The 18,700-nt window shown below is 38.6% G+C and overlaps 1 protein-coding gene across 3 annotated transcripts in view; it reads right to left on the reverse strand.

Moving 5' to 3' along the window:
* The window catches only part of ANKFN1 (ankyrin repeat and fibronectin type III domain containing 1), a 364,521-nt gene that overhangs the window by 115,901 nt on the left and 229,920 nt on the right, over window positions 1-18,700 (reverse strand). For all 3 annotated transcript variants that reach the window (XM_070482963.1, XM_070482964.1, XM_044745817.2), the window contains exons 4-5: window positions 15,182-15,383; window positions 11,696-11,906 (exon numbers count right to left, since the gene is read on the reverse strand). In XM_070482963.1, the coding sequence (XP_070339064.1) occupies window positions 11,696-11,906; window positions 15,182-15,383 (413 nt within the window). The remainder of the gene's footprint in view (window positions 1-11,695; window positions 11,907-15,181; window positions 15,384-18,700) is intronic.

The raw sequence follows: 18,700 nt of genomic DNA on the forward strand, positions 1-18,700 counted from the left end.
GGAGAAGACAGCCTTTGCAGATCTGTCGCCAACATGTGTTTGACACTCTTTGTGACCAAAACAATATTTCCCCCTGGTGGGTGGGAAAGAAACCCAACCATTTCATTCTTCTAATTAAGGGGGAAAATATTGTGAAGATAACTCAAGTGAAAGGTTGTTATGTGTATTTTGAAATGGAAATTAGGTGGTTATAGATTCATATTCTCTGTGTTCATAAGCATGTTTGCATTAATTACAGGAAATGAATACTAATTTATTATTGCCCCTGCTCACCATCAGTCTAAATTTATTTACAGATGAAGTCAATGAAAAATTAGTTGAGTCTTTTTTCTTTTTCTTTCTTTCTTTCTTCTTTCTTTTTAAAGTTGCTGTTTAGAACACTCAGGACTGTGTTTTGCTGCAGATTTGTCATGGTTAATGAATGTTGCTGTAGCAGTCAATCATGTACTCTAAATACTGTCACACTTTTTTTTAAAGCCTCAGTCATGAGCCATGACAGAAAAATAAACAAATAAATATAAAGCTAAAAAACTCTTTCACTGAGCAGCTACACTATGCAGAATCCCCCGGGAAGGCTAAAGGAGGCCAGAATAAATGATAATATAAGTGCTGTGGACGTAGGGAAGCAATGATGGTGTATGAACACGGAGGTTCTGGAGAAAAAAAATACACATACACACATGCAGGCGCATACTCCAGTGGAAAAATTGGCAATATTAGTAGCCTCAAGGTGCAATTTCCTGGAGCAGTGAGATTGACAAGTCAGTACTAAATGCTGTTAATTTAACTAACTTCAGATTAATGGTAGAGTCTGCCATGACTGAAGTCCTCAAACACAGTCTCATTATAGCCTTGCTGGGAAGGTCCTAAATATAGGCATTGACAGTTTAAAACAAATTCGTATACATTTGTGTATTTTTAGACATAGGTTAGGCGTCAGAGTTTGTGTCACAGTTTTCAGGTTGATTAATTGACCCAGTAACTGCACCCTCTACCCACTGCCCCCCTCCTTCTTCCACTCCAAATTATAGAGAAAATGGAGGAATTGTCCTTGCTAAGTCATTCAGTGAGCTTTTTATTGTAAACCTGATGTTTGAATTGCATGCATGCATCAACACTTGGGTGATAGACACATGATTTATAAAAATAAATTTTTCTAATACTATGAAATCCTCCCTATTAATTTTTATATCCACAATAGTTATTACTGGTGTGAATTCCAGGTGGCATTTCAGATGGACAGCTTCTCTTGAGCTATGTTTGGCTCTCCCTGAAATTTCTCCTGCTTTCGCTAGCACAACACACGTTGTTTCTAGACTTGCCCTTTCCTCCTAGGCTGTAGACTTGATGCATTTTGAGTTGTAGTGGTAAAGGGATTCTGTATCTTCAAGATAAAGCATTTTGCCTCTTTATAGACTAACAAGGAAGATCCATAAAATTTTATAGCCAAGTGAATTTTCCAGGATCATCTAGATCCCTGTGCTTCTCAAACTGGGATACCTAAACTCCAACATAATATGCTGATGGTGGTGGGGGGGTGCGATGCAGTGGGGGTCTCTGAAGGCACAGAATGAATATGCCCGTCTTCCTGGAGCATCAAATTTTCCATGCAGATTGTGCTAAAAGCACACCACTTAGAAATTAAAATGAACACTTCTATTGTGGAGGAGAATGGAAAACTTTCCCGCAAAATGAAGATTTTAAAAAAAGAAACTGTATAGAAATCTCTCCTTTTTTTTTTCCCCTCCCCCAGGCTAAGACCCCAGCTGCCCGTGGGAATACACTCACTTACCTCTGTTGTTAGAGGTAATTCCATGCACAAGGTGGAGGGGCACTGACTGAGCCAGTGGTTTCCGACCGTTTCACCAAGCAAACCTTTTATTGTTTTTCTCTATGGATTTTTTTAATGGCTTAATGAAACACTCTCTTTTGAAAGATTTTCTTTATTGACTACCAAATCAGCTGACCTATAAAGTAATCATTTTTCTCCCTATTATTAATGACATATGTAACTGCCAATAGAAGCATCCATTCAGTATGAGATAATCAACGTAACAAACTGGGTTAATTCATTTTAAGCAAAAGCAAGTAAATATGATAAATTGTTAGATTATATAGTTTTATCTTGAATAATGATGTGATAGGTTGGGGTTTTTGACACCTTGGAAATTGTTCTGGGACCCCTGTTCCTATTTTTGCCACCCCAGGATGAGAACTTTTTCAACTCCTTATTGTAAAGATAAAGAAACTGAGACCCAGGGAGGCGGGATGATTATTCAGGATTTTCGTAAAAACCTTAAAAAACTCAGTGAACTTCCTCTAAACCAAATGGAATGCAAATTAACCTATTATTTATGTATTGTAGTTTTCTAATTGCTATCTATTTGGCATGAGATTGGCAAACTCATTTTGGTTGGTTGGTTGGTTGGACCTAGAAACTAGAAAGGCTATGTCTATTTTATGATTGATTTTCCTGCCCATCCATTTCTCTTATTCTTGGATCCGTTCCCCTTTCACTTCTACCCCCTGGTTACTTGTCCCTTGAGTCCAGAACTCCTGGATCTGTTTGCAAGGTTTGGTCTTTTCTCTCTTAACACAGTTGATCCCTTCCACAGCCAAGCAACTATCCCTCTGCGCAGCCACAGCCAACACAATAGAGGGTCTGTGAGTGTGTGGTGAGCAGTCCGGCTGGGGCAAGACCACTCAGTGCCTCCTAAAATAGGCTCCGTGCTATTGTGGTGTTTAATTATCAACAGCATTTCTACCACCCAGTGTTTCTAAGTGGGTATTTGTTATAAGACCTGCCCAGCTAATTAACTACAGGGTGGGAGCAGGGGGAGGAGCGGGAACTTGGTGTTCAAAGAATACAATTACAGTTACTGTTTAAATCCTGAGATAAATAGTGATCAGACTGGGTGGATTTTCTTCACCATCAGAATCTAACCTATGAATCGCCAACCACTTCCTTGCCTTACTGTTTCTTAATTTTGCCCTTGCCCTACAATTGGTGAATTTGGGCCTGGTGGTTAATTGCTTAAAGCTTGAAAATATAATGAGGGTAAAATGAAACTAATTTAAATTTTTAACTGAGGCTTTTAGGGAACAATTCTTTGGCTTGCTGGAAAAAAATGAATACATTTGCCCCTTACTAATGATATGCCATTTTGCAGTTTAGCAACAACTTTTCTATTGTTATCAGCATTTTCCTTGTTTTTATTGATGAGAAAAATGAGGTACTAAAACAGTCATTTAATCTCAGTGTTAGAAGGATCCTTACAACCAGCCTTCGGTGCCTCTTCTTATGGTACCCTGGCCCTGTAATGGTTTCCTCCATGAGGGGAACTCACTATTCATGGAGGCGGCCTAGTCCATTTTCGCTTTTAATTTTAATTTAAAATAGTCTAATTTAATTTTAAAAAGTTTCCTTATCCTGAGCTGAAATTTGCTTTCCTGTTGTTTCCGAAGAGGAGGCAAAGTGGTAAAAGGGCTTTGGGGTCCTGTAGATCAAACACTGCCCCTTAGGAATGTGTGACCCTAAGCAGTTTTGCTTCCATCTCGAGCCCAAATGTCTAATCTATAAAAGTGGCATAATAATGGCACCCATCTCATAAGTTCTGATAAGTTAGTGATAATCTTTACATAGAAGGGTCTCAATTAGTGGTGGTTTGTATTATTATTTTTACACCCATTGGTCTCTGTTATATTTTTTAGAGGCACACAAAAATAAGTCGAATACCTGTTTTTATAAAATAGCTCCAGATAAAAATTTTCAGTTCCAGCTACCATTCAGAAATATATACTAAGTGGTGTCAATTTCAACTGTATCTGTCATTTCAAGGGAGAAAACAAAGTCCCTGAGGTAGAAACCTTGCATCATAAGCCAATATCCTCCGGGCAACCAAGAATAGCGGTTAATAAAATTTATCTTTGCTGATCATAAGTGACAACATTCTAACAACCTCACAGTTAACTTGTTTTCAGGTAGGAACATCAAAAGAAATAATATAGAAGCATTCCAATAATTAAATGGTTTTTAATTAAAAAACTCAAAACACAAATTTCAATTTACTTGTCTTGCTAAGGTTCAGGACTCAGGATTCACTTTGCCTTCACTTAGGCTTCAACCTGTTGTCTTATTTTCAGGTTTTCCAAAGGACTTTGAGAATGTGGTTCCAATAAAGTCAGAGATTTGGAGATTAAATACTTCATTTTAATTACTATAGAACTTTCTTCTCCTAGAACTCATTACACCATGGACATGGGGCTCTGGAATGTTCTTCCCTGCTACTTTCCAGTGGAATGTGGATTCAAAAAGTTTGTATTATATCGTTTACGTTGTAATTGTGGTTCTTTAAGAAGCTAGAGGCAATAACACAGAGAGAGACTTCCTGCCCATGTCTCCCAAACTCCAAAGAGCAAATGGACATTTTCTGTAAAACCAACACACAAATCACTTGAGGAAATTATTTAGAAAATCCAAAGCAGATCACTGAGTGATCATAGGGAGCTTAAGTATGAAACAAGACAACCGTATCTTCTGCTTGTATTCTCTGTGCTTTCCAGTAGAAATATAATGTGAGCCACATCATTTAAAATTTCCTCGTAGTGACATTAAAAAAGCAAAAAGCAATAGGTGAAATTAATTTTAATAATATATTTTAGTTAACTCAATAGATGGAAAATATTATTTCAACATGTAATCAACATAAATATTATTGAGATATTTTATATTCTTTTTTTGTACTAAACCTTCAAAATTCAGTGTAAGTTTTACATTTAGAACATATTTTAATTTGGACTAGGCACATTTCAAGTACTCAGTAGTCATATGTGGCTAGTGGTTCCTGTGTTGGACAGTGTAGTTTTAGAACATAAAATTCTACAAACTTTAAAAAGTGCTTGTATTGGGTGGTGTTTTTGAAACACAAACTATACAACAGATGTATAAAATATTTAAATTCTTTACTAGAAACATTTGGGTGGTGTTTTTTGTTTTTGAGAATTATATCGGCTAACAATTTTTTTGACCATTTACATGCCAGGGACATGTTCTAAACTTATTATTACATTTAATTCTCCACAGTCTTAGATACGCAGTGGAGTAGCCAGCCTCCAAGAGGGCCCCCAATGATCTCTGTCTGCTGGTATTCACATGCTTCTATACTGTACCAAGTTGGTCTGTGTAATCAACAAGATTCAGCAGAAAATAATAACATGTCACTTCTGAAATTAGGTTAAAAAGACACTGTTGCTTCAATCTTGGTTAGTCTCTCTCTCGTTTGCTCTGGGGGAGCCAACTGTCATGTCAGGGAGCAGCCCTATGGAGAGGTCCATACAGGAAGGAACACAGGTCTCTTGTCAACAGTCACCCTGAGTAAGCTTGGAAGTGGATTCTCTAGCTCAGTCAAGCCTTAAGATGATTGCAGTGGTTATGTTGGGGGAAATTTAGGGACAGGAACCTAGATTGTGAGTGTATGCATATGCACATGTATATGTTGGGTGGGCTGTCAAAGCTATCTTTTAACTTTATCTACACAGTTTTAATTTTTGACAAGGAGAATATATTCTGTGTTGCATATATATTAAAAAATTAAAAACAAAAGAATGAAAAGACAACTATCAACTCTTGAAGAGCAGGTAACTGAAACTTAGGCTGTGGACACTTGATGTCTAAATGATTAGTTGGAAACATAAAAAACGATCAATTGATTTGATATTTAGTAAAGTATTCCCTTTGAAATAAATGATATATTCATACCCTTAAAAAGGAAGCCTTGGCAGTCACTCAATTCAATTAAACACATATTATTGAGTGCCTACTGTTTGCTGGGGATATGGTGATGAATGAGACAGATAAGTTCTGCTCTTGTGGAGTTTACATTCTAATGCACGGGAGACAGAAAATAAGCAAATAAAAACACTGAGAAAAATATCCTATAGTGATAAGTGCTATGCAGAAAACTAAAAAAACGTGATGAGATTAGAAAGTGACTTTAGACTTTGAACTTGGTGGCCAGAGAAAGCCTTTCTTGAAGATGTGACATTTAAGCTGAAATGTTAAGAAGGAGTTGGCATGTAATGATCAAGATTAAAAGCATTCAGGCATTCAAGCCTAGGGAACAGTCAGTATAAACGTGTTCAAAGGATTGAAGGGAGGCTGGTGGGGCTGGTGTATCATGGCTGAGGCGTAAGCAGAATGAGATGAGGTTTGAGGAGCAGGTTTATGAGTCAGGGTGAGGATTTGTACACCTATTTTAATGAAGCAGATAAAAATATCTGGGAATTCACTCTAGAGACCTGCCTAAGGCTCGTTTTTTACATATTCTTAATGGTTGCTAATCTTTATCCTTTGAGGATGGATTTGATTTCAGGAAACCTCTAAATCATTTGAAGCCCAGTCTGGTGAACATAGAGGGTGATGACGCTGGGCAGTGCTGTTTTGGAACAAAAATCAGGTGTGACTCTAAGCAACAAGTCAGATTTTCTCATAAACTGGTTCTGAGGACAAATCCAAAAGTGTTTAGAGCAATGGCAGCACTGTTGGAGCAAGTGTGGGGTCTCCCATGAGGACTATGTTAAAGGATAACATTCGTTTGGATTGTAGACTTTCTGGTGTGTTTGTTTATATAAAGCCAGCCTCATTAGTTTATAGTCACACCTCTTAGACGTGCCCTGAACCAGTCCCAGCACTTAGATGAACCCTCAACTACTGCAGAAATTAGTAGTGCATCCTGACAAGTCTGCCAAAATTGTAACATTGGTGTCTGCACCATACTTGGATGACACCTACTCTGCAATCGCATTTTATGAAGTAACTAAACATACCTAATTCTGGGTGACGTTTCCTAGTTCCACAGGCAGTATCTGAGAGAAATGAGAGAGAGGAGTTCACAAAGAAATGCAGAGAGGAGAGGGTCTGGAGAAAAAGGGGAATGCAGCTACAGGAAAGGGCAGAGAGACTGAAAATGAGGAGTATTCCACCATTCTTACTGCTCCATATTATTAAACTGTAAAAATAAAAACAGGCTATGGCAACAACCAAATTCTACAACAGTGCCTGGAAAACAACAAACACAGCAACAACAACAAAGGTACTCGACAGTCAAAGTTACTGGAAGACTTAAAGGTTTTTTTCCATACATTCTGTGTGTGTGCATATGCACTACACACATAATTTATGTGTGTGTATATGTTCTAAAATTTGATACCTGTGATTCCTAGAAGCATAAGACAGAGATTAAAATTTCAACTGAAAACTTCTGAGTACCTACTATGTGCCAGGTACTGGGGTCAAAAGATGAGACAATATCCATGTGAGTGACCAGATTTACACATGGTAGGTATCCAAAAAGAAGGAGTTTCTTCATGATTACTGTTTTCAGGGCCTAAATGATGCCAAATAAATAGCAGCCTCAGAAAGGCAAGCTAACATACAGAGGCATCTCAGGACATCTAGGGGCTATGCTTTTGATTGTTTCATCCATTCAGTATCCCCGTTGCCATGACTCACACTCAAGTGAACAGTTGCTATCTAAGAAAGACTTGTCTCTGTACCTGGAAGTCCCCAGTCATAAACCCCTCTCTTATTCTGACTAACTCATATCTTGCCCCTACTCTCAAATCATAGTTCAACAGTCAGTCTCCAGGAGGAATTTGCTGAATCATCAGTGAGGGCCTTCCTTAGCTCTACTCCTTTCAGGTTCTGTGCCTGTTTCCTGAGCTCAGCACCCCAGTTTGAGAGGAAGTACTGGGATTCCATTTTAATAATAGTTGATGTTTTCTTCTAGAAGGAATGAGTATTACTTTGTGCTGCTTGCCTGAAGGTGGGAAAAACAGAAAATAGTCGCTGAATAAAGATAGTAGATTCATCTCATGAGCAGGCTGGGTTCTCTATATATTTAAAACCTTGGGGCAATGTGCAAGTTTCAGTGGCCACATCTGGGACTTTCTCTATGAATAGGGAAATGTATGTGGTGAGTTTCAAGCCATGCTTATAAAGAACACCTCCATGTAGCTCTATGGTTGGGGGGCTAAAGACTGGAAAACAAGCCTGACTAATGACTTATGAGTTAAATTCTTAAACTCATCTGTGCCTTTACGATTCCTGTTATGTAAAGAGGAGAATTACAGAGGACCCCCTTCTGAGTTGTGTTGGAATCCTTGGTTGGCACAGAGGAAAGAATATTGGACTAGTTTTCAGAAGAGAACACACTGGGCAAGGGAAGACAGAAAATGAATTTATTAGCAGGCCTGCACTCTGCTCTGAAGTATTTGACAGGCATTAGAAGAGGAGCAGGTGGAGAGTCAGGGAAGGAAGAAATTGAGCATCTGTGGTGTGATAGTGAGTGTGCTAGTGCTTTCCCATAAATACCAAAGCACTGAATACAGAAGATCTGGATTCAGATCATGGCTCCACCACTTACTATCTTTGTACCATTGGGTGAATTATTTGACTTTTCTATTCCAGTTTCCTCATCCAGCAAAATGAGGATACTAACGCCTATCTCAAGCCATTTGTGAGGATCAAATGAGATGATGAAAGCAAAAGCATTTTTGTAATGTGTAAAACGCTCTAAGGACTGAAGACCTCATTGTTATTTTTCTTCTCTTATATCCTGCCTCTGCAGCTTCTGGGGAACAGTTTGCAGCAGGTGTTTGCTTATCTGGCTCTGGCTGGTGGACTGTGGTTTTTCTCATGGGCTAGCTCACACTCATGCACGGCAGTAATTCTATGTGTTTTATACTTGATATATAAAGTAAATTAAAAATCCCTGAAAACAGATTGTGTTTTTTCATCCTGCTGCTCTCCAACAGAAATGGCACCTTAGTGCATAGGCAGAACAAAGAAATGCACCATAGGGTTTTAGCAAACAGCACAAAGGGAAAGATGCAGGGGCCCGGTGGCCATGGCTCTCCATATTGGTTATTTGGAAAGACAGTAAGTTTGCACAGAAGGATCCCAGGCATTGGTGTCCCATAGACTTAGGCTTTAGTCCTTGGCGTCCCTATTCATTTGCTAGATGTGTGACCTTTGATTAGTCACTTCACTTCTCAGAATCAAAAAGTCCTCTTCTTCAAAATGGAGTTAACAATATCATTTTGAAGGGTTAGTGTAAAAACCAGAAATAATGTATGTGGAAAATTCATAAGTAATCAATATTCCTTTGCCATTTTTATACATGTGGGAGTCTGTACATGGTACTATCTCTGACTTCTTGTGTGGCCAAGGTGACTTAGGTGTCATATTTCCTGGATTTAAAACCTGGGTTAATCTCTTACCATCCTTTACCACTTTGTGATGATAATTGTGGTTATCATTCCAGAGGGAATGAGAAAAACCAGGGATCTTTTGAATGAATTTGCTTTTGGTTTAACTAGATATTTAGTACTTGGGTTCTTTTATGGAGATTTAATTATACACAAGGGGGCTTGGGGAGATTGAGTCTTACTGGTTTCACGGAAAATGCAGAATTCTTTGTAGCGTCTCAGGTAAGTAGGACTAATGTTTCATCCAGCCCAGTGCAGGCCACATCTGGATGAATGGTCTCCTTGTTCCTATAGAATGAGGCTCAGTCTGCATTCTCTATGTTCAGACCCTGTGATTCTCTCTCCACGGCTCTCTCACTGGATCTTTGGGACAGACATCATTGCAACATAAATCGGAAGACAGCAAATAAGCCTTTTTGATTTCTTCCATCCTTATTTGCCCATCCCTCCAAATCCTCCAGTTCCACTGAAAAGAAGTGGCACTTTGACGATGGAGCTCTAATTGAAGAGCCCCAATTCTACTGAACCAAATCCTTACTATCTTTGACATGGATGTGGTGAGCTTAGCATTTTTAGAATAAAGAGTTTTCTGATACAAGGATCTGCCTCTGTACCTAGTCTTTGGATGGTGGAGGTTTATGAAATTTAGGAGCAGAGATGTGACCTCTAATTATGTATTTGCTTGCTTCTCTTTCAGCCTTCTGGGTCTCACCACTTGGAAATAAGTGAATCAGTATTAGTGAAACTAACAGTTTGATGAGTTTACTTTTTTCTTTTAGGAAACATAAAAACTGTGGCTGTGAGCCATTGTGGTCATTGGGTCAGAGAGTTTGCACCAAGGGGAATGTGAGTGCCTACCTCAGAAATGTTGCTGTGAGGATTAAAGGAGTCAGTACATGTAGAGTGCTCAGAATAGTGCCTGGCACAGGGTAAGGGCTGTGTGATTTTATCCCATCCCCTCTTGGGTGGGGTCTGCCGTTGGCCCCAGAGCAGCTCCCTTTGGCAAGTACTATCAGCTCTACTTCAAAATACATCCAGAAATAAGCCATTCATGAAAGACCATGTATATCATATGATTCCATTTATATGCAATGTCCAGAATAGGCAAATCTGTAGAAACAGAAAGTAGATTAGTGATTGTCTAGGGCTGGGAGGAGTAGAGAGGTTTGGAGAGTGATATCTAAAGGGTATTGGGTTTCTTTTGGGGTGATGAAAATGGTCTAAAACTGATTGTGGTGATGGCTGCACAACTCTGTGTGTATACAAAAAACTATTGAATTGTACACGTTAAGTGGGTGCATTGGATGGCATGTGAATTATATGTCAATAAAGCTATTTAAAAAATACGTCCAGAATTCCACCCCTGCTCACTGTCGATGTCACTACCATATTAGTCCAAGCAATTTGCATCTGTCTCCTGGACCATGAAATAGCCTCCTAACCTGTCTTCCTGATTTCACAATTGCCCACCATGTTCATTCTCCACGGAGTACCGTAGTGATCTTTGAAAATGTAAAGCAGAATATGTTACTCACCTGCTTAAACTGCTCCACTGTCTCCCCATCAAACTCACAATCAAAGTAAAACATCTTATCACGGCCATAAGGTCCTGAATGATCTGGTCCCGGTGACTTCTTCCTCAGCGGTCACTCTCCCTTTGCTCATTTTGTTCTTCAGATCTGGCGGTCTTATTTCTGCCCGCCACAGCATCTTTCTGTTCACTCTATCTAGAATTTGACCCCATACCTTGTCATGGCTTGTTCCTTGATATCATCTAGAACTAGGCTCAAGTGTTACCACATCAGAGTGACTTTTCTTGCCCAACCCTATTTAAAATAGTCTCTACTCCATCAATCTCTAGCCACTCATCCATTTTATTTTCTTCATAGTGTTTATCACTATTAGAGTTCATATTTTAATTTATCTATCTACTTGCTTATGAGAAGTTTTCTCCACTAGTATGTAAGCTCTATGAGAATAGGGATTTTGTCTTGCTCATCACTGCATTCCTAGGACCTCGAACAATGCTCGGTCCTCAGTGTTTGTTGAATGGATGAATGAAGCCACCATATTCACTGTGGGCACAAAGACACACACACACACTCATTCTTTTCTTCTGTATATTTCCTATTCTATGCCTCACTTGGTGTATTTCATATGTTTAAAATTTGGGTTAAATTCTTAGGAGGAGATTTCTTCAAGGCTCTTTTTCAATTCCATTCAGTGTATTTTGTTTAGAATATAATTTGATGCTTAGACTGATAAACACTATCACTATTTGCATGAAAGTCCAGGAAAACATGGAAAGGATTTCAAAGCCTATGCTTAGTCAACCATTCCTGCTCTAAAGCTTAGCAATGGCTATTTCAGTGGCATAAAGTTGGGTCTAGCTTTAATAGTACATGTTTTCATTCTCGGGTTTACTTACAGTGTGGACTTTCTTGGGCTCCTGTCCTCAAAAGAATCCTAGCAATGGGTACATTGTTGGTCATGATGGCAATATCCAGGGGCGTCAGCCCCTCACTGTTAGGTGTGTTGAGATCTAGTTCTTCTGGTGTGTACTGGTACAGAAGGATCTGCACGGCGTCCATGTCCTGCTGTTCAACTGCTTCAAACATGGCTTCATTGCCCTGGAAGTTCTGGAGGAGGAGAACAAAAGCAAGTTAGTATAATTTCATAGGCCAGTGTGTCTTTGCAGCTTAGCTATTTTGAATTTTAGTGACTGCTTCAGTGACTGCATTCCCACTTATAGGTGGAACAACTGCAATTTATCCCAAGGTCTCCAAATTAAAACTGTGTTGGACCCTTCATCCATCTTTTCTAACGGGAATTAAATAGATCTCTACATTTAGATGCATTGAGACAATAGGGTATAGCATGGCTAGTCTATAGATAACAGGAAACATCAGCGTTTCTCAAACCAGTCTTCTCTGGAATACTGTTAGATAGGTCATTAAAAGGTCTTCTATTAGAAAGTAGCATGTGGTCAAATAAATTTGGTATGCATGGGATTAAATCAAGTTACCACCTTATACTACTGTTAGACCTCTCAGGTCCTCAAATAATTTTAATGTGCAATTATGACTCTCTAATAGGTGGGAAATACGACCTGTTTCAAATATTTGTTCACAGAACATATTTTTCATTGCGTTTATTTTAACTGCCCCTGGAATAATGTTCTACAGAACAGTTTGGGAAATGCTCACATAGATAACATAACACAGGTAGTTTTAATTGTGACTAGCTTAGAATTGACAGTGCACTTTCTCTGTTTTCTCAAACTCATGCCCCACGTCTCCATGCCCCATGTCTCTACTATTGCTCAGACCATTATCATCCCTTGCCTGGACCATGGCAATGACCTGCCTGTTGCTAGTCTTAGTCTCCTCTAGCCCATGCTCTTTACTGACAGGAGAGTAATCTTTCTAAAATATGCAATGTTACATGTCCCTTCGCTGTTAGAAATCTCTAAGCTCCACACTGCCTGCAGGCTGGCTCCCAAACTCCTAGACTCCTTTGTACTGACCTCTATAGTTTCTTAACCGAGAGCCCCAATCACTGAACACCTGGCATTTCTGAGCACTCAGGTAAGGGCCTCAAGAGGTGGTTTCCAGGGAGGGTTCAGTGGCTGGATGGCAAATTGTTTTGGGGCCTGAGAGAGCCAAAAGTTGAATACAGTAGTTCCTGCTTATCTGTGGTTTCACTTTCTGAGGTTTCAGTTACTATGGTCTAAAAATATTAAATGGAAAATTCCAGAAATAAACAATTCATATTTTGAATTGCAGGCTGTTCTGAGTAGTGTGAAGAAATCTCATGCCATCCTGCTCCATCCCACCCAGGATGTGAATCATCCCTTTGTCCAGAATTTCCACACTGTATACATTACCCACCCCTTAGTCTCTTAGTAGCTGACTTGTTGATCAGATTGACTATCACCTCATAGCAGTGGTTGTGTTTAAGTAACCCTTATTTTACCTAATAATGACCCCAAAGCGAAAGAGTAGTGATTCTGGCAATTTGGATATGCCAAAGAAAATTTATTGTTGTTAATCTCTTACTGTGCCTAATTTATAAATTAAACATTATCATAGGTATGTATGTATAGAAAAAACATGGTATATATAGGGTTTGGTGTTATCTGCGGTTTCAGGCATCCACTGGGGGTCTTGGAAGTATTCTTCGTGGATAAGGGCAGACTATTGTATTTATAGGATACAAATAACCTATAGGAAAAAAATAGCTAAAGACAAAATGGTTCCTTTGAAAAGTTCTTTCAGAGGATTAATAGTAAACAAAGGAGAAAAGCTCTGGAATTCTCTCAAATACATATTTCTGTAGCTCATGGGAGAAGAGCAACACATGTATTATTTATACATTTATCTGGTATCTTCTCCAAGAGTTGCTTGGTCTTTAAAAATGTTAAAATACCATTATTTTTCACCTAGCATAGGGGTAGCCTGATTGAAATGTGAAAGGTCTTCAGTGACCAGATATTTAGGTTGGCAGATTTTATTTTTAGTCTCATCAAAAATTGAGTCTATCAAGGCTGCAGGTCGGCTTAGCTGAGTGCATAACACATGATTGAAATTTGAAGAAAATACAAAGGTATTATGCAAACGCTTGCTTTGAAAATAGAGAGCCAGGGGATACAGCTATTTTGGTATGCAACTCTTCTTTGCAACAGGGCAATCTGCTGAATGGAAAAGCGTTTAGTCAACAATCTGCCAAACTGAAGAGCCACTGATGCTTAGGCCCTAACTCAGCCACAACCAAGCCCTCCCAGAAGATGAATTTGAAATGAGAAAACAAATGAGTGCAAAGTTAAAATGCCGCCCTGTTCACAGTTGTGTATTTGTTTGTGATTCTTAGTATGTCTAATTTCTCATGTGCCGTATTTGCTCTTACTCTTAAGTCATTTCCTCCTCCATGCTTTTGTTGGCAAACTCTAGTATGCTTCTATCTGGAAAGGCTAGGGCTCATTTCTGTTTTAAGCTCCAACAACTGGTACCATTACCCTCCTGCAGAAATACCCTTGCTGAGCATGTTAATATTATGCCCTCAGCTTTTATCGAGGGCCAGTATAAGAAACTAATATATGAGAATCTCTGTAACATCACCTATACTAATCTTTGTTCTCCATTACATAATTCACTATGGTATCTTATATGCCAAGGGAATTGGCAACAGTAAAATATTCATTTTTCTCGTAGACTGATATACTTTCAGTTATCTGCTAATGGAATGCTATAACCAATTGTGTGTCCCTTTCAGCTTTGGCTGACTACAAACTCAAAGATAAATGTAATGACAAATTTTAGGTACTATATTTTCCTAGGTTGTTGGTATATCTATTTCTCTTTCCATCCCCACTATTTTCTTTCTCTGGTTTTTTCTTTTTCACTTTCTTTCCTTCTGTCCTTGGCTTCTCCCTCTATTTCTATCTCTATCTCTTTCTTTATTTCCCGTTATATAATACTTATGCATTTTTTGCCCGGATTCTGTCTTGAGTATCTTTGGAAAGGATATGGGGTATACATTCTAAATAAGTAAATAAGTATTGTTCATTGCTCATTCAATATTTGAATCAACACTGGAGCTTTCAGAAAGCCTGTTTAATCTCATATTCCATATTTGTCAAAATGCTATTTTTTGGTTTCTTTGGTCTATTAGAGAAAGAAAAATTAAGGGCAAAAAAGGGGAAAGAAATTAAGAAAAAGAAATGGAAAATCTCACAATCACTCAAACTTCATCTAACAACATAGATATATGCAGTTCCTGCCTTACCTGACTTTCAGCAGTTATAAAATTGCAAATGTCAGGTCCTGAAGTAAACATGGATCATCTTAGAATCTCCTTAAGTCCAAACATGACCACACAAATCAAATCGAGACAAGAATAAAAATAATTTTATTACCACGGAGGTCTTTCTGAGACTCAGCCGGTCAGTTCTTGTTCTAAAATAGGCCTCATCAAACGAAGAGTGGCTCCCCTTCAGTTTCTCAGAGAGGTTCCTGTACAGGCGTTTGGCAGCATTGGGAGATGATGGGGCGCTGTGTTTTTTTGACTGAGAAAGATGTAAATTCTGCATTTGTTGGGTCATTTTCACACAGCAGTTCCTAAGAGGAGGCAAATCCGATGTTGTATCATTTACACAATGTGATTATAAATTGACAAAGAATTTTATCAGCTCCAGTAACCATCGGGGATCCTCATAAAATATTATAGCTGAAAGGGATCTTAGAGATCATCAGATATAGCTTTTTCATGTTATAGATGAGAAAGATGAAAGCCAGGGAAGGGAAGCAGCTAATTGGTAGCAAGAATGAAATGACAACCTCTGTTTGCTATATACACATAGACATTTACATACAAATGTATATATGACATGAGCCTCTACTCAAAGTCTTGAGCTCTCTATCCCACTGGGAGGAAGTATCTAAAAATGCTATAATCCAGAGGTCTGTTCATTTTGTCTTAGGTATATGTAATTGAGATCTTTCTACTTACCTCCTCCTAGATAGTGTCCCCTGTCAGGTGTTTAAAAGAATGTGGCTGTTCCCTGCAGATCTCCCTTCTCTCAAGGTGTTAGATTGTGCCTGTTGACTGAGATTTGGTGAACTACCTCAGTTCCCAGAGGTTTGGAGGATTTGTACCTATAGGCCCATCCCTGTTCAGATACTCAAGGTAGTGTCCTCCAGGGCGTTCACTCCTGGCATTCTCCGAGAAGTACTTGACTGCTGCTCTGCAAATCTCTAACAGGTCTTTCCAATGTCATACTTGAAGTGAGTATCCAGGAGATCAGCCATGCCGTTTCAAAAGCTATCCACCATTATGTTGCGTATTTCTTTTGAAATATTGATGCTACCAAGGCTATGGCTGCCTGCATGCTATGTGTATTGGATGAACAAACACATAAATGAAATCACTGGCCAAGGCGGTTATGTGTAAAGTGACAGCACACCTGGTTCAGCCTTCTAGTACACTGAGCGCAGGTCTCTCCAGAGCGTGCTGCCTTCCCACCACCTTGTCTCAAGTCTGCAGTGGAGTCTTCCATTTGTAATGCTGCCATTGCTACTTAGCTGTGACCCTTAGGTCATCTCCAGTCCTTGAGTTTTTATAGCCTTATCGACCCCCGTGATACAATATCATGTGGAACCTCTTTTATTGACCAAACTCTTCACAGGACTGATTTTGATGATTCCCCAATTCCTACAAGATAAAGTCTAAATTCTTTATCTTCACCTATAAGTGCTTACCTCTCCAGCCTCATTTCCTGTTGTTCCTCTGCATTTTATGCTTCAGCCTTTTTGACCTCCTTAGACTTTCCTAAATAGTTCAAACTCTTTGCTACCTCTGGGTCTTTGTATGCACTGTTTTACATGTATTGGAATTCCATTTGTGCCTTCATCACCTAGGAAACAATTGCTGATGCTTAAAGTCTATGTTCAAGTGGTCTCAGGAAAATATATGTATTTCTTTATTCATTCACTTAGTATATGCCTGTTAAAGCAAATATTTTATTGTATTACAACTGTTTTTTGGCTCTCTGTCTCCAGCTAGTCTGTATGCTTCTCAAGAACAAGGACTTCCACGTATTAATTTTTAAGTCCCAGCACTTAAAATGTGCCTCCTCAAGGTAAAAGAAATATAACACAGATTAGGATATAAATTGCTACTCTTCCACCTGCTGACTATATGATCTTGAGCAAGTTACTTAACATGTCTGAATCTAATTTTTTTTCTCATTTATAAAGTAGGGATAATAACATCTACATATTATGGTTATGAGGATTTGATGAGATAATGCATCTAAAGAGTTTAGAACATAGGAAGACTCATGGCAGCTCTCACTTTTGTTATAAAAATACTCAATAAAGACTTTAGAGTAAAGGAACGGCACATATGAGAGTCTATTACATATAACATACCAAGGGGCTGCCCAGAAAGCTCATTCCCTCCTCATGCTTCTGAATTTGGTTTCATGTCTACTAGCACCAATTAGTCTTCACTTACTTGCACTTTAACAAATGGAGATCCATCTTCATTACATTGTTGGATATCTTTAGGTACCTTTTAAGTCTTGCTTACAATTCCTCCAACATAAAAAGACTTCCTAGTGCCTTCCAAGGTGGTCAGACCTGTCCAGTATTAGTCATGGCCATCAGGCCCTACCCAATCTTAGCTAAATGGTCGTATTTACATTTGGGAAGACGATGTGAAGCACTGCCTGTAGTGAGTATGTATGTGTGGATGTGTTATCATAAATCTTTACTTATCTTTTAATTTTCACAAAAGCAGAAATGGAAAGAGCAGGTGATTTGGCATCTTTCTCCTTCCATCTACAAATCCTTTGCTTTTGATTTAATAGCGACTACAGTGATTCCTCTATATCTCTCCATTTCCACAAAAATTCCAGACTGATAGGCAAGCTGGTACACTTAGGGATTGCCTGAACCTCTTTCTGTCTTCTGTCCCTCGCCTTTTCCTTCAGCATTAATGCCCCAGTTCAAGCCATCTGTCTTGTCTACATCATTATCATTCCCAAAATAACTCTACATTCTTTTGTATCTCCCACAGTGCCCAGGAGTCCAGTAAATAAATTCTTGTCGATTGATCAAATTCCAGTTACTTGCCCTCTAACTGATGACACCTACCATATGGCCCCTTTTGTCTTTACTCATCTTCCATCTGTTCCCTTCAGTCAAAATAGGTTGACTTTCTCTGTCTCTTTGACTTCCTTCTCAAACTGCCCCAGCAGTTCCTTCCTTCCAGGCCATCCTTTAGCATGTTTCTCTTCTTCTAGATTTCCTCTATCATTATATTTTCTTTTCCTCCTCTATATTTAAAACTTTGTTTGATGAGAGATACTGCGAAAGACAACTTTCTATTATCTGTTCTATAAACATGCACAACTCTCCCAGCTAACTGTGCTCCTAAATGTTTACCCTTAGGTAAAGGGACAAACATGTGAGAAGCAGTGTAGCTTTGGCTCTGGAATTTGACAGACCAAAGCTTGAATCGTGATATTGTTATCTATAATCTATGTGGCTTTGAGGGCTTTATTTAAATTCTCTGAGTTTGTTTAATTGTATATAAAAAGAATTCTTATAGAGTTGTGAAGATTATATGAATTAACAAATGAAAGGTACGTAAAGTGTTTGTTTCATAGTAGCCACTCAATAGATAGCAGTGATTATCAAGGTTACTTCAAATCTTCTTCCCAAACCAAAGACAGCAAAGTACATTGTAATAATTTAAATAGCTTTCTTGTTTGTTTTAAACACTGTTTTTAATCTGATTTTATGTATTTATGATACTACTAGTTTTTATTTTGATAGAAAAATGTGTTTAAATTTTTTAATGTGTATGTTTACAGTCACTCATAGTAAAACAGAAATAGCAAGTAGAACTTTAAACTGCTAGAGGGAAGAGA

Source organism: Equus asinus, chromosome 13 (genome assembly GCF_041296235.1).
Source record: "Equus asinus isolate D_3611 breed Donkey chromosome 13, EquAss-T2T_v2, whole genome shotgun sequence".
Classification (NCBI taxonomy): domain Eukaryota; kingdom Metazoa; phylum Chordata; class Mammalia; order Perissodactyla; family Equidae; genus Equus; species Equus asinus.